Genomic DNA, 18,656 nt, shown 5'->3' with positions numbered 1-18,656 from the left:
TGAGCTGCTCAGATTGACAGGAACATTTCTCATGTGGTATTTATCAGAGAGCTCTGGTAATCTGAGCCGAGGGATTTCTTGGAGAATTAGCGGTGATCAGAAATGTAAGGCATGCAGGAATGTTGGGGCTGCACATGAAGGAGAATCCAGCAAAATGATGTTTGCGAGTGTCTGAGTTTCAGTCACGTCGGTGTCCTGCTAAGTTATGAGTCACACCCTCCACAGGCAGGTCCATTAATCATTAGAGGAAGAACAACAAAGCTGCCACTCCTGCACACCTGATGGAAACACAGCACTGTGACGCCACAGTGTAATAAACACCAATGATTAGAAGGTGACTGAAGCTTAGTTTACACCACTGCTCAATAAATACATGGTCAGCATGATTCACCAGCTATGATGTCATTTTAATCTCTGTGTGACTGTAATTGTTACATTTCTACTGACTATTCTTCAAATGTAACACAATCCTGAAAGTCTGGATACGATGAATGTTCTTTCCTCAGAAACGCCGTCACATGTAACTGACCTTCAGCTACGTGTCTGTACGTCACTGTGTGATTGTACAAAACCTTTCAAAGCACAATTTGAAATCAGGTGCTTTTATTGTGAAAGATTGACGGTGTTGAGAACAAGTTAAAGCAGAATGTGGTTTCGCTGCAGATGTAGTTGGTCGTGTTGTCAGATATTCAGTTCAGTTTTATTTATACACAACAGCAGTCGCCTCAAGGCGCTTTATACTGTAAGGTCGACCCAACAAAACCCAACAATCACATGAGCCCCTCTGAGCGAGCAAGAGGAAAAACTCCCTTTGAACAGGAAGAAGCCTCCGGCAGATCCAGGCTCATCTTGGGGTGAAAGCTGTGCGTCCGACTGCTTCTGGTGCCAGTTACAGAGCCGTGCGCGTCCAGATTCGTTTATTTAGCCTCTATCTGCGGCGCGTCTGTGAATGTGTCAGTGATTGTGTCAGTGATTGTAGAGGAAAACCTCGACAGGAACTAGATTCCCATTTATGAGAAAGGTGAGATGTGTTTGGAGTGCCTGACATTTTCTGTGTGTGATGACATCTGTGGTATGCAGGGTTGGGTTACCTGTTTCCACATCAATACCAGCACCTTCAACAGCGTTTGAACTGGTCTCAGGGTAAGGATCCTCGTGGCGTTATTTAAATCATTTTTTATCTTCAGTCAGGTGAGTCACGGCGTGGTGATACACAGCGATGGCATCCTGTAAGTATTAATAGAAGCTTCCCACAGACGGTTGTCCTGTATTCGCTCCACATTACTGACATTCCTCAGGGTTAAAAAAAAGATGATTTAATCCAACGTGATAATAGAGATAATATGGTCTCGTGCAAGAGCGAGAAGCTATTTTTAACAGCAGACGTTACTCGTGCATCGTTTGCTCTTCATACAAACAGTTGCAGCAAGTGTTGTAATAATGAAAAGGGCAGAGGCACAAAGGTGGAGGAGAGTCAACAGAAGCTGAAGAGATGTATTTATGGAAGCTGCGCTGAGCGCTGACACCTACACACCTCTCCACAGTGAACCGGTCACAGATGGCAGTTTTAAATGTGGCTGAATGACAACACCTAGCCTGAAGACATGTACAGACCTGCAGATGTGCTTCTCCGGTTCCTCTAATTCCGTCTCTGGCAGCTGACAGACTTTCAGATTCCTGAAACTGGTGTGCCTCAATTAGTTAGAGCGTCCTTACTGTCAGCTTCCTGCAGGGCTGACGCCTGGGAACAGCTCATTAGCCCTAAAAGAGTAGATAGTTTTAGAGTTATTGATCTGGCAGCGCGGTGGTTAGCAGTGTCGCCTCGCAGCAGGACGGGTTCAATCCCACCATCAGGCCGGCGTCTTTCTGTGTGGAGTTTGCATGTTCAATTCAATTCAATTCAATTTTATTTATACAGCGCCAAATCACAACAAAAGTCGCCTCAAGGCGCTTCATAGATACAGAGAAAAACCCAACAATCATATGACCCCCTATGAGCAGCACTTTGGCGACAGTGGGAAGGAAAAACTCCCTTTTAACAGGAAGAAACCTCCAGCAGAACCAGGCTCAGGGAGGGGCGGGGCCATCTGCTGCGACCGGTTGGGGTGGTCAGTTATACGTGACGGGGCATTTCTTGGGGTTCTCCCCGTGTTTGCGTGGGTTCTCTCCGGCTTCCTCCCACAGTCATGACATGCAGTTAGTGGGGATAGGTGAAGTGGAAATTGCCCGTGAGTGTGAATCTAGCGTCCTTACTGTCAGCTTCCTGCAGGGCTGATGCCTGGGAAACAGCTCATAAGCCCTAAAAGAGTAGATACGTTATTGATCGGATCTGGCAGCGCGGTGGTTTGCACTGTCGCCTCGCAGCAAGATGGGTTCAATCCCACCATCAGGACGTTTGCGTGGGTTCTCTCCAGCTTCCTCCCTCAGTCATGACATGCAGTTAGTGGGGATAGGTTAAGTGGAAATTGCCCGTGAGTGTGAATCTATGTGTTAGTCCTGCGACAGGCTGGCGACCTGTTCGGGGTGGACCCCGCCTCTCGCCCTAAGACAGCTGGGATTGGCTCCAGTGCCCTGAAAAGGATACGTGGAAGACACTGGAGGATACGATCTGTTACATTGTTTTGCCAACAAAACAATGTAACAATTATTAGGGGCGATCGTGGCTCAAGAGTTGGGAGGTCGCCTTGTAATCGGAAGGTTGCCGGTTCGAGCCCCGGCTTGGACAGTCTCGGTCATTGTGTCCTTGGGCAAGACACTTCACCTGTTGCCTACTGGTGGTGGTCAGAGGGCCCGGTGGCGCCAGTGTCCGGCAGCCTCGCCTCTGTCAGTGCGCCCCAGGGTGGCTGTAGCTGCCATCACCAGTGTGTGAATGGATGTGTAAAGCGCTATACAAATACAGGCCATTTACCATTTTATTAGTAATGTCTCGTCTTATTGGTTCCTTTTTGTTTGGCTAAAGAGCCCAAATGTGACCTTTCCCTGTGAAGCTTCTACTTGAGGTGCATTTTTAAAGAGTTCCCTGAGTTTCACATTGAGCCACAGCAGAACAAAGAAACTCTGGGCCCTCTGATATCTGTATTTAAAAAAACATTTTTTATTTCCAAGCAAGAGCAATTCAATCCATGACAAATCCCATTTACTTGAAAAGTCTCGGCGCTAAAGGCTTACAGGGCGAGCTTGAAATGAGGAAACATCTGCGTTAAACCACCCAGTTTTTATCTTTTTGTCACCTTCAGCTCCTTTAGCTCCACTTTTTCCAGTCAAAGCTGCTGTCAATCACCCTCAGAATTAAAAAGCTAATCATGTCTTGTGCAGTGGGAGACGCACCTTCAGTGGGTTTTTGTGGAAACAGGCTGCTGAGCGTTTTGTGTCCCACAGCCGGATGCGCAGCCTCACAGGTGTCTCTTCAGGGGAATCTAGTGTTTCACAGAGCAGCGTTTCAGCTCAGTGAATATCAATCGCAGACACACTCCACATATGTGTGTCTGCATCTGTGCAGTATTCACAGTGGCATTGAATCGTAGCGAGTGAGTCATCCCTGGAGGTATTGTTCTGCTGGCCAATCAAAGCGATGGATGGATGTCCGGTGTTTAGAGTCTCCCTCTGTGCGGCATGCAGGAGGTCGCGGTGCAGCTCGCTCAATTGTTTTCAGTTTCTGTTACTTTCAGCTCGACAGTAAATTTCCATTCATGTCCTCTGAAACGCAGAAAACACAAGACGGCTTCACACGAGTTTCCACAAAGACTGGGTCCAAATCACCAGGAAACTCTATAATATCCTGATGATGTAAGCAGAGTTCTTCCAGTTTACAGTGAAACCGTTTTAAATATGATGACATGAATGAGTGTGACAACGTTAGACTGAAATACAGACTCGAGTGTGTCTGCTTATAGACTTCTCACTCAGCTGTCGTCTTCTCGCTCCATAGTGGAAGACGATGGTAACTTCCTCGCTTGAGAGACTGTGAGAAATATGCACGGCGTGTTATTTGAAGAACGTCAGAGGAGGATCGGCACTCCTGTGTGATGCAAACTGAAACCAGGGCTTTGGTTTGCTTGGTTTGTGTTGTTTTGTTGCTCGTCTGCAGAAACTTTCCTCTCGTTAGAGAAAATGTATCCGGTTAAATCTTTAGTTTTTATAGAAAAAGTGAATGAAGGACATGGAAAATAATAATTAATATATGGACTTTAGAGGGGTCCCTGCAGACCAGAGCGCACTGCTTCACACTGCTTGGTGAGGCTGCTGTGAATCCTCAGCATCACACACATTTATTCACACCCTCGCTGTTAATTCACTGTGTTGTCGTTTTCTTAACTCAGGTCGCCAGCCTGGCGTCTACGATGACTCGCAGCCGAAGAAGAAATAAAGTGTTTATTAGGATAATAGTGGGGAGATGTTGCACAAGCCTAATGACAGAGGCACAGCTGATCCTACAGGACTTGTTTACGTTGTTTTGCAGTGTTCGGCTCACAGACAGAGGATTGTGTAACGTCTTCACTGTCAATGATCACAATTACACCCCAGCAGAGATCACTGTAATTATCACCATCAATACGTCCAACAAGTGCAGTAAACAGCACTGCGAGTGCTGCCGGGTTATTCTGCTCATACTCGTCTCTGCAGTCAGCTGCCCGTCGCCCTGTGAGCGCGGTCAGCCCGCGGTGTATCTACAGTGTGTCGGTGTCTCAGGCTTCCCTGCTGTGAGTTTGTCTTGTCTTTGGAGGTGGTTATGGAGATCGCACAAACATGTGGAGCTGCGATGTTACACGACTTTAAATCAAAGCGCGTCCAGCTCAGGAATGCTCGCGGCTCGTCAGGAGTGGGCAGCGAGGTTTATATTCAAGAGTTTACTTTATGTCCGTCAGGCTTTTCCTGTTATCATGCCTGACGGGGCCATTTAGGGTGCTTGACCACAAAATGAGATATAAGATATGAATAATTGCATGGTGTTTGCAATCTGCGTGTTTGGCTGATGAGCTGCAGAGCTCTGGGAGGGACGTCGTTGTCTGTGCAGACTTATTGTTAGTGGTTGGTTTGTCCTTCCTACAAGCTCCTGAAATAGACAAAGCATTTATTTTCTTGTCACTTCTTACTAATCAAGCCAAACACATCTGAGATTTAGTGCTTCAGACACGTATAGATAACAATAATGTCATTGTGATACCACAGTAAGTGTCTGAGTTTATTTGACCGTGCTCTGAAAGTGTGCGATGCGTCATATTTAGGCGTGTTTGGGAGCGACGCCTGTCAGCACAGCTGTCGTGCTCTTTTATAGACGATCTTTGTGGTGATAAGGAATTTCCTGGAGCACCAAAGGTTGCACATGATATCAGTGTGAACCTGGTCTTAGGGGTCAGCGTGTGTAACTAATGTGTAACTAATGTGTAACACTGACAAACGAGACTGTCGTGATCCTTATCAGGAGATATCTGTCAAACAAAGCTGCAGTATTAATATGTGAGTCTCTTTGAAGATCTGATGGATAAATAAGGTCAAAGAGAACAAGAACATCTGAATCTTTAGCAGGTTATCAGTGCTGACTCTGACTTGACTGAGTTTAATAAGAGAACATGCAGAAACCGGCTGAGTGTGCCTTTGTTTTTCTTACAGTAAACAATCTGACAACATCCCCTACGCCTCGTGTCAAGAAACAAAATAATCCGTTTGTAGCTGAAGTCGTTATTTATCATCTTATTATTTTCTTTCAGAGTTCAAACGGGTTCAGGAGAAAGCGCGTTCCTGGCAGGCACGGCGTACTCGCTCGGTTGGGCGCAGCCCTTCACGTCTCGAAACTAAAAACAGTATTTCACATATTTGTTTTTGCCAAGTTTGGCACCGAGGCTGTTTTCTCTCCACAGCATCTTCTTCATTTTTTACACCAAAGCTGACGTTACATCAAAGACTTTTGCACGAGCACGAAGGATTTATGTCTTACTCTAAAAGCAGAAAGGCTGCGAGCAAAACGTTATCACCCGACTTAATTCACATGTGCTGGTTCTGCTAAAAGGTGAAAATGAGCCGAGGAAAATAGCACAACTAACAGCAAATTACATCAAATAAGATCTGCGGAGAGAGAGAGTGCCTGTGCCGTCCGGTTGATGACCTGAACTAAGTAAAATGGTAAATGGCCTGTATTTATATAGTGCTTTACACTACATTCAGTCATCCACACACTGGTGATGGCAGCTACATTGTAGCCACAGCCACCCTGGGGCGCACTGACAGAGGCGAGGCTGCCGGACACTGGCGCCACCGGGCCCTCTGACCACCACCAGTAAGTCAGCTGAAGATGTGAGGATGTGTTTGTAACAGAGCAATGATCTCCGTCCCCATGTGGAGCAGCTGCTGCTGGTTGATTATGGACCCACTCCCAACTTATCTCCAGTATGCACAGCAGAACCAGTAGCAGTGTGTGTGTGTGTGTGTGTGTGTGTGTGTGTGTGTGTGTGTGTGTGTGTGCTGTGGCTGCAGGGTGAGCTGGCAGAGTCTTTTAGAGACCTGGACCTGCAGGGAGGAGTCATCAGAGTCATTCAGCACAATAGGCCTGTGGTCGTGATGGAGGCGAGAGGAGGGGGAGTAGCGACGCTGAGAGGTGGAGATGTGAGACACTCATTAGGAACACGCCCAGCTCCAGTAAAAACTTCATTAATATTAGTGGAAATTAAATTAGACTTCAGATTACATTTCCCGTTCTCAGATTGTTCTTCCCCAAAAATAACAGCAGAGCGCCGGGTCTCCGACGAATGTTCACATTTAGATTTTCTATAAAGTGATGACGCACTTTTAATTTACATAACAGGCGTGTTAAGCTGTAACGCACCCGCACGAATAACACTGCTCTTGAGAGCAGATTTCTCCTGTTTTGGCTTCCTGTTAAATCCAGAATTCAAAATCCTGCTCCTCACATACAAGGCCTTAAATAATCAGGCCCCATCTTATCTTAATGACCTTGTAGTACCATATCACCCTATTAGAGCACTTCGCTCTCGCTCTGCAGGCCTACTTGTTGTTCCTAGAGTATTTAAAAGTAGAATGGGAGGCAGAGCCTTCAGTTTTCAGGCCCCTCTTCTGTGGAACCAGCTTCCAGTTTGGATTCAGGAGACAGACACTATCTCTACTTTTAAGATTAGGCTTCAAACTTTCCTTTTTGCTAAAGCATATAGTTAGGGCTGGACCAGGTGACCCTGAATCCTCCCTTAGTTATGCTGCAATAGACGTAGGCTGCCGGGGGATTCCCATGATGCATTGAGTTTTTCCTTTCCAGTCACCTTTCTCACTCACTATGTGTTAACAGACCTCTCTGCATTGAATCATATCTGTTATTAATCTCTGTCTCTCTTCCACAGCATGTCTTTATCCTGTCTTCCTTCTCTCACCCCAACCAATCACAGCAGATGGCCCCGCCCCTCCCTGAGCCTGGTTCTGCTGGAGGTTTCTTCCTGTTAAAAGGGAGTTTTTCCTTCCCACTGTCACCAAAGTGCTGCTCATAGGGGGTCATATGATTGTTGGGTTTTTCTCTGTATCTATGAAGCACCTTGAGGCGACTTTTGTTGTGATTTGGCGCTATATAAATAAAATTGAATTGAATTGAATTGAATATATTCATGTTTTCAGTCAGATGTGGTGAACCTATCAGGATGCAGCTTTGCTACCTGCCCAGTTACTGCATGTAAATAGCTGCAGCATCATTATGTAAAACCACAGCTTTTGCCTCAAAATAGTTTTTTTATCCTTTTTCTCTCCCGTTTATCAGACGACCATATCACATGTCCAAAACTACAGTTGTGCGTTAATCTGATTACTGTCCTCATCCCGCTGGCCTCAGCAGCTGTGGGACTGCGATGCCTGTATCTTATATAACACCCCCCTCCTCGCCTTTCTCTCTCAGCTCTGAACATTTATGCTGATGATGTGTCAAAACGCTCCCGCCCGCCTCCCCGTCTCCACATCGCTGCCCTTTCTCCTTCGCAAAGACACAAAACTCAGTTTGAAAGCTTTAAAGATGTTTGGGTTCGCCCGCCTCATAAATATTGACGAAGAGCCTGCGAGGGCTGAGCGGCCGTGCAGTCAGCAGTGGGGCAATCAGGGAAGCACATTGTGGAGCACAAAGTTTCCTTGTAAGAAATTAAGATGGAGGAATTATTTATGGCTGCACAACCACCGAGCTTCTCAAGGGTCAAATATTGCTGTTAACTGTCTTAATCTGGTTAGTTCCCACTGTCACTCCTTTTTAATTGGCCTGAGCTCGTAACATTTGCCACATGTCATCCTGATTTTCTCTCTTTCAGGGCGACGTTATTGGACCACATCACAAACCGCGCTTCTCTGACCTGCCACGTTAGCTTAATGCACGTTATCTCACTGACATTCACCCACGTGTTATCGTATCGATGTAATATTCTCGTGAGGTGAAGTGTAGCAGAGGCGCGTCTCTGGCTGACTTCTATCAGACACTTGATCTGGTCTTAATCAGCGAGCTGAAGCAGTGTGATACGAAGCAGCCGTCGCTCATGCAGTAAATGAGTATCGAAGTCCGTGAGTCATTTTCTGTTTCTCTTCTCTTTCCGCAGTTTTCATCTGTAGCTTCATGGTGGCAGCTCCCATCTTTGGTTACCTGGGCGACCGCTTCAACAGAAAGGTCATCCTGAGCTGTGGCATTTTCTTCTGGTCCATTGTTACCCTGTTAAGCTCCTTCATCAGTAAAGAGGTACGGCTCTCACACAGCTCCACTGCAGCTCCACTGTCATAGACGAGGTCATTATTCTGTAATGATCTGGACATGCTCGAAGTTAAGGCAAGCAAAATGTAATGATATGCTTATTAAGTGCGATACCCGCTCTGCCTTTGTAGACATGCTCTGCCTGCGCCCTCGCTCTGGCTGGCAGCCAGCTAATGAAGGCCTCGCACTTGTCTCACTTACAATGGTTTGGAAGATAAAACTCATTTCGCTTGTCTTTTACGAGCTGATTTAGACTGTGTGTCTCCTCTGTGTGCGAGGAGATGCTTTAAACGGCCACATCATTCATTCGTGGAGGCGATAAAACGGGGGAAGGGGCGTCCCGCTGAGAGTCGACATCAGATTAGAGTAAAAGGCTCGGCTCATGGATGTCTGCGTGGGGGCGTCGACGGGCTCGTGGTGCCTTCTTGACACGACGGTTGTAATGAAAATCTGACAAAGTGACTGAAATATGTGCAAAGCTGTGTTAGTCAAATTTATGGAGCAGAGCATCGTCACGCTGCAGTGTCTCCAGCAAGTAAACTGCCGAGCACTTCAGCCCCGAGCAGAGCGACAGCTCGGCTCAGGTCTCAGGAGGCTGTCCTCTGTCCTCTGTCCTCAACTCAAAAACGTCGAGGCCGCTTTTAGATAAGTTGAAGTTAAAGAGCTCTGACGAATCCCACAAAGGCCGCTGATGGCTCACGTCCTTTGTCTCCAACTCCACCCTTAAGACATGTTCCTGAGCGTGCCGATCAAATGAGACGCGATGGCTGTTATATAATAGCTGTGGCTCTGTCACCAGGAGACATGAAAGACACGACATGCAATGAAATGCTAACGAGCGCTTACAACAGACTCCTGTCATGATGCGTTCGAGGCGCTCTGGGGCGTTTGGAAGGACTCGCAGGAGATGCAGGATTCAGATCTTACATAAGAGAAATTCACCACAAAGTGAAACTTTTTCCTCATGACCACAAGATTATGTCATAAAGTGATCACTTGTGCTTCTTTATTTTAACATGTTGAAGTAGGGCTGGGCGATATGGCCTAAAATTCATATCACGATATAATTTGAAGCCCGTGCGGTAACGATATATATCGCGATATATTCTTTTCTTCTGTATAACGTATTTTCCACACTTACAATCCTTTAATTTTCTCAAAAAACGAGAGTGTGCCTTATGTATGAATTCTTGTTGTGCTCACTGACCTCGAAACGATTTTGGCAGAAATCTGTTAAAAATGTTTTAGTACAACTTTGGTAAGCTCACTGCTTGATGGATCGTCAGAGCATTACGGCTGCTGTGGTGAGGAGCTTCACGGAGTAATCTGGGTCCTAAACTCCGTCTGCTTCAGGTCCCAAAGTCAAACGAACACTAAGAGTTAAAAACAGTCTAAATTCTTTAATAAAATGATCAGTGTTGCTGCTTTACCAGGTGTAACAATTAAGTTTAACATCCAGGCATCCATGAAAACAGAAGTTATTAAATTTAATGGAGTTAGAAGTTAACAGGAAGTTAGCTCGCTAGCTTCCACCTAAACATTTCATACCATGTTCTGAGAGGTTTCTGAAAGAATTCAAACGTACAGCTCTGTTATCACTTCCAACATAATTGAAGACAGAAAACTAAACAGCAGTGACGTTTGTAGGGTTACTGAAGTTGGGCTACCTGGTATATAAGGATGTGCTACATGATTGCTAGCTACACAGCTATGTTAGCATAAACACAGTGAAGCTGGAGGATGAACGCTAACTTTTTTTCCACTCGATAAAAGTTAACGTGAGGGATTCTGGTGGTCAGGGACAAATGCAATCGCATGGCAGGATGCTGTACACGGGCCAAACTTCAGTCAGGAGAACAACTGAGATTCATCCACAATACGAGGTTAGTTATTAATATACTGCAACAACATGGGAACAGAACAGCTGGAGAGAATTCAGCATTAATGAATCAATGTTATGGAAGCGCAGTTTTCGGCTTTCCCCGTATTTCAAAAGTGCTTCATGTCTTTGCTGTGACTGTCGGCATAATTTGCAGATGATAGTTGTTGTAGCCACTGCAACACTTTCGACCAAAACAGGCGCAGCTTGATGACATCATCAACATGCGCTATCGCGATAGAGCGATATAATCAAAATCTCTACCGTTGGCCAAATTTATATCGTTTCTATCGTATATCGTTTATATTGCCCACCCCTATGTTGAAGCATATTACTCGCTGCTCCTTACTATACCAAATTTCCCAGAGGAACCCACCCGAGGGATTAATAAAGTTTTTATCTTATCTTATTTTATCTTATCTTATACGCCAGAAAGACAGCACATTGTGCTGCAGCTTGTCTACCTCTGGTAGTTTTTATATGTTATATTTCCAGGACCGTCCCTGTTTATATCTTAGTTTAGTAGAAAGGATCACTCAGCTCACTCAGTGTCATCGAGAGTGTGAGACGAAGACATTGAGATGTTTTGTTGGACGAACTCCACAGACTGATGATCCTTTTTTTGTTTATACTTTTATGGCGGTATCATCTTTATAATGGTGTTGTTGTGTGACTGCCCTTCAGCCAGTCTGCATGACTCAGACACAAGCAGGTAAAAGTCCACTTGGAGTTTACTCCAAACAGGATAACTTTCAAATCAAGCAGAAAGAGGAAAGAAAGGTGGCGGAAAGTTCCAGGTTAGCAGGGGTTAAAAACCAAGAACACATCTATGAATAACTGGAAAGCTCTGGCAGCAGCACAAAGACAATCAGGCAAGGAATGGTCTTTGTTCCCACAGTACATGTCATGAGGACACTCACAAAGGGAGTGAAGTGCAGATGATCAGAGGGAAAAATCATGTGATGCGACTGGCGGGAAAGCAGGAAAGGTGGGAGTGGCTTAGTCAGAAATGACAGAAGAGTTAGAAGCAAGGACGCATCTGTCAGCAGGCACGGCACCGTTTACAAAGGTGGAGGAAGACACACCGAGGACGAAGAGCAGTTAATGATAACTAATCACTAAATGCACCTGTAGGCCACCTGATCCAGCTCCAACTATAAGCTTCACCAAAAAGGAAAGTTTTTAATCTTAAAAGCAGAGCAGGTGTCTCCCAGTCCAAACTGGTAGTCCTGGTTCCACAGAAGAGGGACCTCCCATTCTACCTTTAATATAACCAAAGAAGCGAGTCGACGTGGACGTAAATGATAAAAGTTTGCTTCAAAGTGCCTGTTTGGACTTGATAAAGTGTCAGGACCAGAGACGAGTCCCTGAACTGGTGTCCTGTAGATAAATATCAGACTGTCTGTGCTTTAATAAAGTAACAACCAGTGTTGGTCAAGTTACTTGAAAAAAGTAATCAGTAACTAATTACCGATTACTTCCCCAAAAAAGTAATCCCGTTACTTTACTGATTACTTATTTTCAAAAGTAATTAATTACTTAGTTACTTAGTTACTTTTTAAAAACACGATTTACAACCTGAATAGGTGATAAAGTGATAGATCTTTCAGCCCAATTCTACTTTTTCTGCATAATCATCATACAAAATGTAATCAAATGGAAAAGTCTCTTTTTAAAACTTGTTTTATTAGTTTTAATCTTTTAACTTTAAAAAGAAGTTTTCTTCCCACGCACAACGGACACTAATGTTTTTGTCACTTTTTATGGAATCAAACTCAAAGTAAGGTCAGTACTTCCACGCTTTAAACGCTGCACGCTCATACTCTCTCTGCACTCGATATATGATCCACTGTTGATCTGCACACAGCTGTTGTCACGAACGTCGCACTCGCTTACGTCACTGTCATGAGACATTCTCGCAAAAAAATCACGGTTTTAGTAACGCAGTAACGCAGCGTTCCTACAGGAAAGTAACGGTAATCTAACTACTGTTTTTGCAATAGTAATCCCTTACTTTACTCGTTACTTGAAAAAGTAATCGGATTACAGTAACGCGTTACTGCCCATCTCTGGTAACAACACACAGTTTCTCAAACTTAGTTGATTAGTTAGTTGATTGTGAGCTCATCTCATGTCAGTGAACATGGGAAACTAACCCCGCCATGTGAGCAGGCTGATATTTGTCTTTATTCAAAAGTCGGGAAAGGTTTCGATCATCTCAAACTTCTCTTTCATGTCTTTGTCTTCAGCGTTTTCCAAACCACATTTTTGTGGTGCTTCTTTGGCAGCGTTGCTTTTTGTCATTGCTAGTAGAGTTTCTGTTCCAGTGACCACAAACACAGGAAGCCTGTCATCATCCCACCAAATGGCCATTAAAGGAAAAAAATAGTCTGTCTGTAAATCATTTCAAACAATGTGACAAACATAACTATATACACAGCAGTAAACACTTGCATGGGATCATAGTCTCAAGCAATATAATAATGCAAAACTATGTGCTGAAAAAACGTCTTCACTGGTATAAACAGCTCCTAATTGTGTCTTTATGAAGGACACTGCTTATTGGGCTGTAACAGCCCAGAGCCACGTTACGAGTGGAAATAAAAATTTGCATATAAGAGCAGCTGACTAGGGCTACGTCCACACGTACACGGGTATTTTTGAAAACGGAGATTTTCCGTTTTAATTTTAAAAAATAATCCCGTCCACACGTAAAGGCAGAAATGAAGGAAAACGCTGCTAAGAACATGCCAAAGCAGCAGGTGGCGCTATATTCCTAACCGTGCAGAAATGTTGGCCAATCAGAAGTCTAGAAGCCTCGGTGGGAAAAAGTAAACAAAGCTGGGGCATAGAAGCAGAACCGAGTCGTATGTGTGGAGGGACAGTAACTGTGTGTGTATATGTAAGCATTTAAACACTGCAGAGAGTACAAGTAACAGTAACAGTATTGTAGAAATTCATTTCACCGAAACAATAACGTGGTTTCGCGTCAAAAAATGCGCACACCTTTGACGCTGCGTTTTCTGCGTTTTTCTCGTCCACACGTAAATGCAAAAACGGAGTTTTCAAAAATATCCACCCTGGCAGAAGTTTTTCAGTGACCAAAAATGCCGTTTACGTGTGGACGAAAGGTGCAAACGCATAGAAAAATCTGCGTGTGGACGTAGCCTGTGTCTCCTGTGTGGGGATCCCAATTTCTTTGCAGCTTTACAAGCAAGCCGTGGTTGTCCAGATGTAGTGAGTAGTGGTTGCCGTGGAAACAGTTAGCCATCAGTTGCCTGCACAGGTGCTTCGATGAGAAAGATGCTCCTATTAAGGCCTTTTAAGTTTGTCTCTTCATCCCTTCATACCGCAGTAATTTCAATCAGATTAAACACATAAAATCTTACTGCTGTTTTTCCATTAATGATCAAGATAATCTTCTTCTAATAATACATAACATTCAGAGTCAATAACTAACCTGTGCTGAGCAGCAGTACAGCAGCATGATGGGCATAGATGCAGAAAGAAGAATTATAAAATACTTTTATTCTGAAAATCCATGTTTTTTGGTGCTCATACAAGAGCTCATGAAGCCACTGAATATTTTGCGACAATTATAATTTACTTAACTGATGGACTGCACCTATAAAGACCAACTACATGGTGTTTAATAGTATTTTATATTTACCTGGTGTAAAGTAGGAACTCAACCGTGTTTGATGCTCTGATGTCTCGGAGGATGACCCACTGAAGCTCAGTGATGCTGAATCACACTGATGTAAATACTAAGTGATTAAATGTTGTGATTGTAACACAAGGATATGCAGATTAGCTTCTTCCTCCTCTCCACAGTACTTCTGGCTGTTCGTGCTCTCCAGAGGACTCGTGGGCATCGGAGAATCCAGCTACTCCTCCATCTCTCCCACCATCATAGGAGACCTCTTTACTAGTAACACCCGCACCATGATGCTCTCTGTCTTCTACCTGGCCATCCCCCTGGGAAGGTAAGATGCAGACGGGGCCTGGGTTGTTGAAGCTGATGAGCTATTTTGGGAGCTGCATGTTCATGAAACGACACCTCAGTGATGACCATGAACGTTTTCATCCTTTCATCACACCTAGCCCGTTCTTCAGATGTTAAATCCAAAGGAACCACAGAGCTGTCATGTAGATAATTTAACTTTTCCCCACATTGGGAAGGTCACTCTTATGTTTGTTTTTTTAAATTGAACCTTTGCAGAAAAATACTTTTGGTTGGCTCTGTGCAGCTTACAGCAGGGTTGGAGCTGTGACGTGGAGATGTGTGAGTAGGAGGTATTATTAAGCTCGAGTCTCTAGGCTCTGCAATTCATTTAAGCAGATAAAGAAGCACAGGGAGAAAACAAACAGAGCCAAGAAATAAAAGACCAACGTAGCTGCGATGCTCACTTTAGAGACGTCCCATTCGCTGCGGTCGCAGGCTGTGCTGCTTTCCATCGTTTGCATGCTGGATGCGCTGCATGAGCGTTATTTGACGTTTCTGTCATTATATCCGGTTTTATAATAGCAGGCTGGAGACAGACGAGCAAAGGGAAGCCTAATCTGCCCTTTGAGTGCTTGTGTTATGACTCGCCGGAGTTGTTTGGGTCACGGTAAACTGCCCAGCAACACTGACAATGGGAGGTGAAGGAGGGAGCCTCGGCGTGGCGCGGTCAGACATCCTATCCACTCTCCTGCTTGTTTGTCTTTACTGACGCTGTGGTGACCGTTTTCAGGAAACGACCCCAGGAATGAGACTGGATTCATAGGAAACGGATTCCCTGCCCTTCATCCTTTTTCTGTTTGTGTTTCAAACCTTTTTGAGACCACAGAGATGTTTCTGGGTCTCGCTGCCGTTTGAGTCTGTTTTTCATGCTCAGGTTTTATTGTGTCGAACTTTCCAAACGCTCTCTGATAAGATTAGCTGTTAGTCACTCACTGGAAATATCATATGCTGTCTGAGCATGTTTATGCTGCTCTGTTATTTTTGGAACGGCAGACTGTTTCCACCTTCATGTGCGTGTGTGTGAAACCAGCTAAACATGTTTTGTCTCTTTTAGCAGCAAGTGCTGATAACAAAGTTGTTGCGCTCAATTGATCATCTAGTGTTGCACTTTATTATTCTGATGGGAAACCGCGTGTGGGGAGAGACTCTGCTCATGCAGATAACTCAGAAAGGCTGACTGGCTTTCTTCACTTTTCCAGTCAAGAGTTTAAACAAACTGTGAGTAGAAGCCGCACAAAGTGTTGGACGCCAGGCTCAGGCCAGTGTGTCACTGCTCTCTGGGGCAGAGTGTCTGTGGACGCCATGAGCTCCATCAATCAAGGCCTTTATGCACCAGACGCGTTTATATTGTGTGTTAACATTTTTTCAGATTTAACGCCAAAATTTTTCAGATTGTTTCGATTTGGAGGATTTTTTGCACGATCTGACCAATCAGACCACTGCATTTGGAAACGAGTGCGATCATAGCGTTTGAATATGCAGCGATGTGAAAGTGTAAAGGTAATCAGATTCCTCTGCGCCCTCACATGTGACTCTGCCAGTAAGAGCTCAAACTGCCGCGCTGACGTCGGTACCAAAGTGATGGTGGTTCAAGGAGAAGCTTTTCTTCTGTACAAACATCACTATCGCTTGATGTCGAGTCCACTTTTGTTGTGTCTATAGCTTAAATGACAAATTTGCATCTGAGAAATTCTGAATGTTGTGCACAAAGTTTAAAGTTAGCCACCGTTTAGTTAGTTCGCCCATTTTTCCAGGTAACGTTCCCGTAATGCAGCGTCATCAACGTGTGACAAACAAACAAAACTTAATTTAGAGACGTGTCTCAGTGATGATAGTGACGTTTTCCCTCCAAGCCACTTTACAGTCTTCAGTTTCAGTGGCAGAGATCAGTGTAGGTCAAAAGTGCTCAAACCTCTGAAAGTTAACGGTGCATGTTATTGTCACACTCATCGGGTTTTTTGTTGACATTTGATGAGTGTGGTCATGCTGGATAAACTGGTCCTGGCATCAGGGGTGCAAAGCAGCGTCTTTTCTGACAGTTTAATCATTACTGGCAGTTGTGTCATCGCCTACAAGCTCAGCAGCTTTTTACTAATCCCCAGGTGCCCAGTTATCAATCTGAATCCTTTTTGTCCTTGAAGCGCTGACGCCACGCCGCCCTTCACCGATCCAGCGACAGTTCCCTCAAACGTTTCACTGCAGCGTTCATTCGTTAAGCACAAAACACCATTTTTTTTTAGCAAAAGCAGTGAAATTACTGCGAGAGTAAAGCCCGCGGCCAGAAGACAACACTGGCTCTGTGTCCTCGCATTAGTTACTTTACACCTGCGTTTAGTGGCTGCTCGCACAAATCACCCACGCAGAGACCAAACAGACTCCGGTGCTTTGATCAGTAACACGTCATTAGTTCCCAAACACTCAACAGCTATAATCAGACTACAAACAGGATGTGTAGTCGTGTGTGCTTCAGCTTAAGTGATGGAAATGACATCACTGACGCATGTCACTGAGTCACAACTGACTGACCACTTAACTACTTACACATAATTCCAGTGATTGTTTGTCGAAGCAGCCAGTGATCCGAACAGGCACCATCGGAGGGGGATTGGAGCATTTCAGCAACTGCAAATATATATATATATATATATATATATATATATATATTTATTTATTTATTTATTTATTTATTTATTAGGGGTGCAACGATACACAAAATTCACGGTTCGGTTCGATATTTTTTCGATACAAAAAATGTTCATGCCTTTTTAATTTGTCATTTATTAAAATTATAAATATATATTTTAACTCAAAAGTACAGTTTTTAAATTTAATGTTGCTGAAACAACAAAGTAATAAAAAATAAATCTATCTGATGGAGAAATCACTCATCTTTGGAAAAGAGAGTTTATTACAGAGAAATGTCTCTTTCCAAAATAAAAGCTCTACTATACGCTTCTTCTGGGCTATATTCTCAGCAGCATATTAAACATATCAGGTCCCCATAAGGAGAATCATGTGCTAACGGCTGTCTAAATGACTCGGGTAAAGTTTGTAGCATGCTGCTTGTTGTTTTTGTCTGCTTCCACTTGTCTTTGCACTAGGATGATGTCGGAGTAAATGTGCAGTCATATTCGTTGTGTTCCCACTAGTGCTGTCAGCGTTAATCTGAAATGACGTTAACGCCACAACACGGCAAATCTCCGTTAACGAGCTACCGCGGATCGCCCCGTGCGTGGGGCTGGACGGCCAACACGTTAACGAGCTAACTGCGCTAACGCACTAGTTCCCACCAATGTAATTGAGCATTGCTGGCACATCCAACATACTGTTTTACTTTAGTCCATGACGCGCTTACCTTCAGGGTCATACGTCACATGAAAACCAAAATAGTTCCAAACACCAGATCTGAATGAGGGTGGGGGAGGTTCAATTTGCCATGTTGCAACGAGCTTAGCTTCTGTCTGCTAGCTTGCGCTGTGCTCGGTGGATCTGCGCTCGACAGTGCAGCCTAGGCGGAGTAGTTGAACGCAGATCCACTGAGCGCTCAACACAGACAGCATCGTCAGAAGAAAAGTTGATAAAATAAATTAAAATTTTGTATTGTTTGATACATATGCGTACAGAACCGAAAGCACTGTATCGAACGGTTCAATATTGATACGAGTATCGTTGCACCCCTAATGTATATATATATATATATATATATATATATATATATATATATATGTGTGTGTGTATACGGGAATTTTCACACAAAGTCTGAAAGAGGAAAAACAACAACAGGTCTGTGGGCACAAATGGCACAATGGCCACAAGCTGAGAGAAGAGCAACATTACCTGAGATGAATAAAGCAGCTGTTCTGTTTAGTAACAGCAACAGGCTCGATTTACTCAGAAAGACCAGAAAAACCCAGCCTGTGTATTGAAGTGTTGCAGATTCAGTGTCTCACCTGCACACAGCAGGATCATTTTAAGAACGATTGCTCGATGAGATCGTTGTACTCAAACAACCTTTGCAGACGTGCACATCACGAGTGTGCTGCTGGGAAAAT

At 44.2% G+C, this 18,656-nt stretch overlaps 1 protein-coding gene across 2 annotated transcripts in view; it reads left to right on the top strand.

The window, feature by feature from the left end:
- Positions 1 to 18,656, top strand: part of spns2 (SPNS lysolipid transporter 2, sphingosine-1-phosphate) — a 62,337-nt gene that overhangs the window by 23,039 nt on the left and 20,642 nt on the right. For both annotated transcript variants that reach the window (XM_085174051.1, XM_085174052.1), the window contains exons 3-4: positions 8,571 to 8,707; positions 14,433 to 14,584. In XM_085174051.1, the coding sequence (XP_085030177.1) occupies positions 8,571 to 8,707; positions 14,433 to 14,584 (289 nt within the window). The remainder of the gene's footprint in view (positions 1 to 8,570; positions 8,708 to 14,432; positions 14,585 to 18,656) is intronic.

Source organism: Neolamprologus multifasciatus, chromosome 10 (genome assembly GCF_963576455.1).
Source record: "Neolamprologus multifasciatus chromosome 10, fNeoMul1.2, whole genome shotgun sequence".
NCBI lineage: Eukaryota > Metazoa > Chordata > Actinopteri > Cichliformes > Cichlidae > Neolamprologus > Neolamprologus multifasciatus.
Note: the sequence above shows the minus strand (reverse complement) of the source record. Positions and strands in the feature narration are given on the sequence as shown.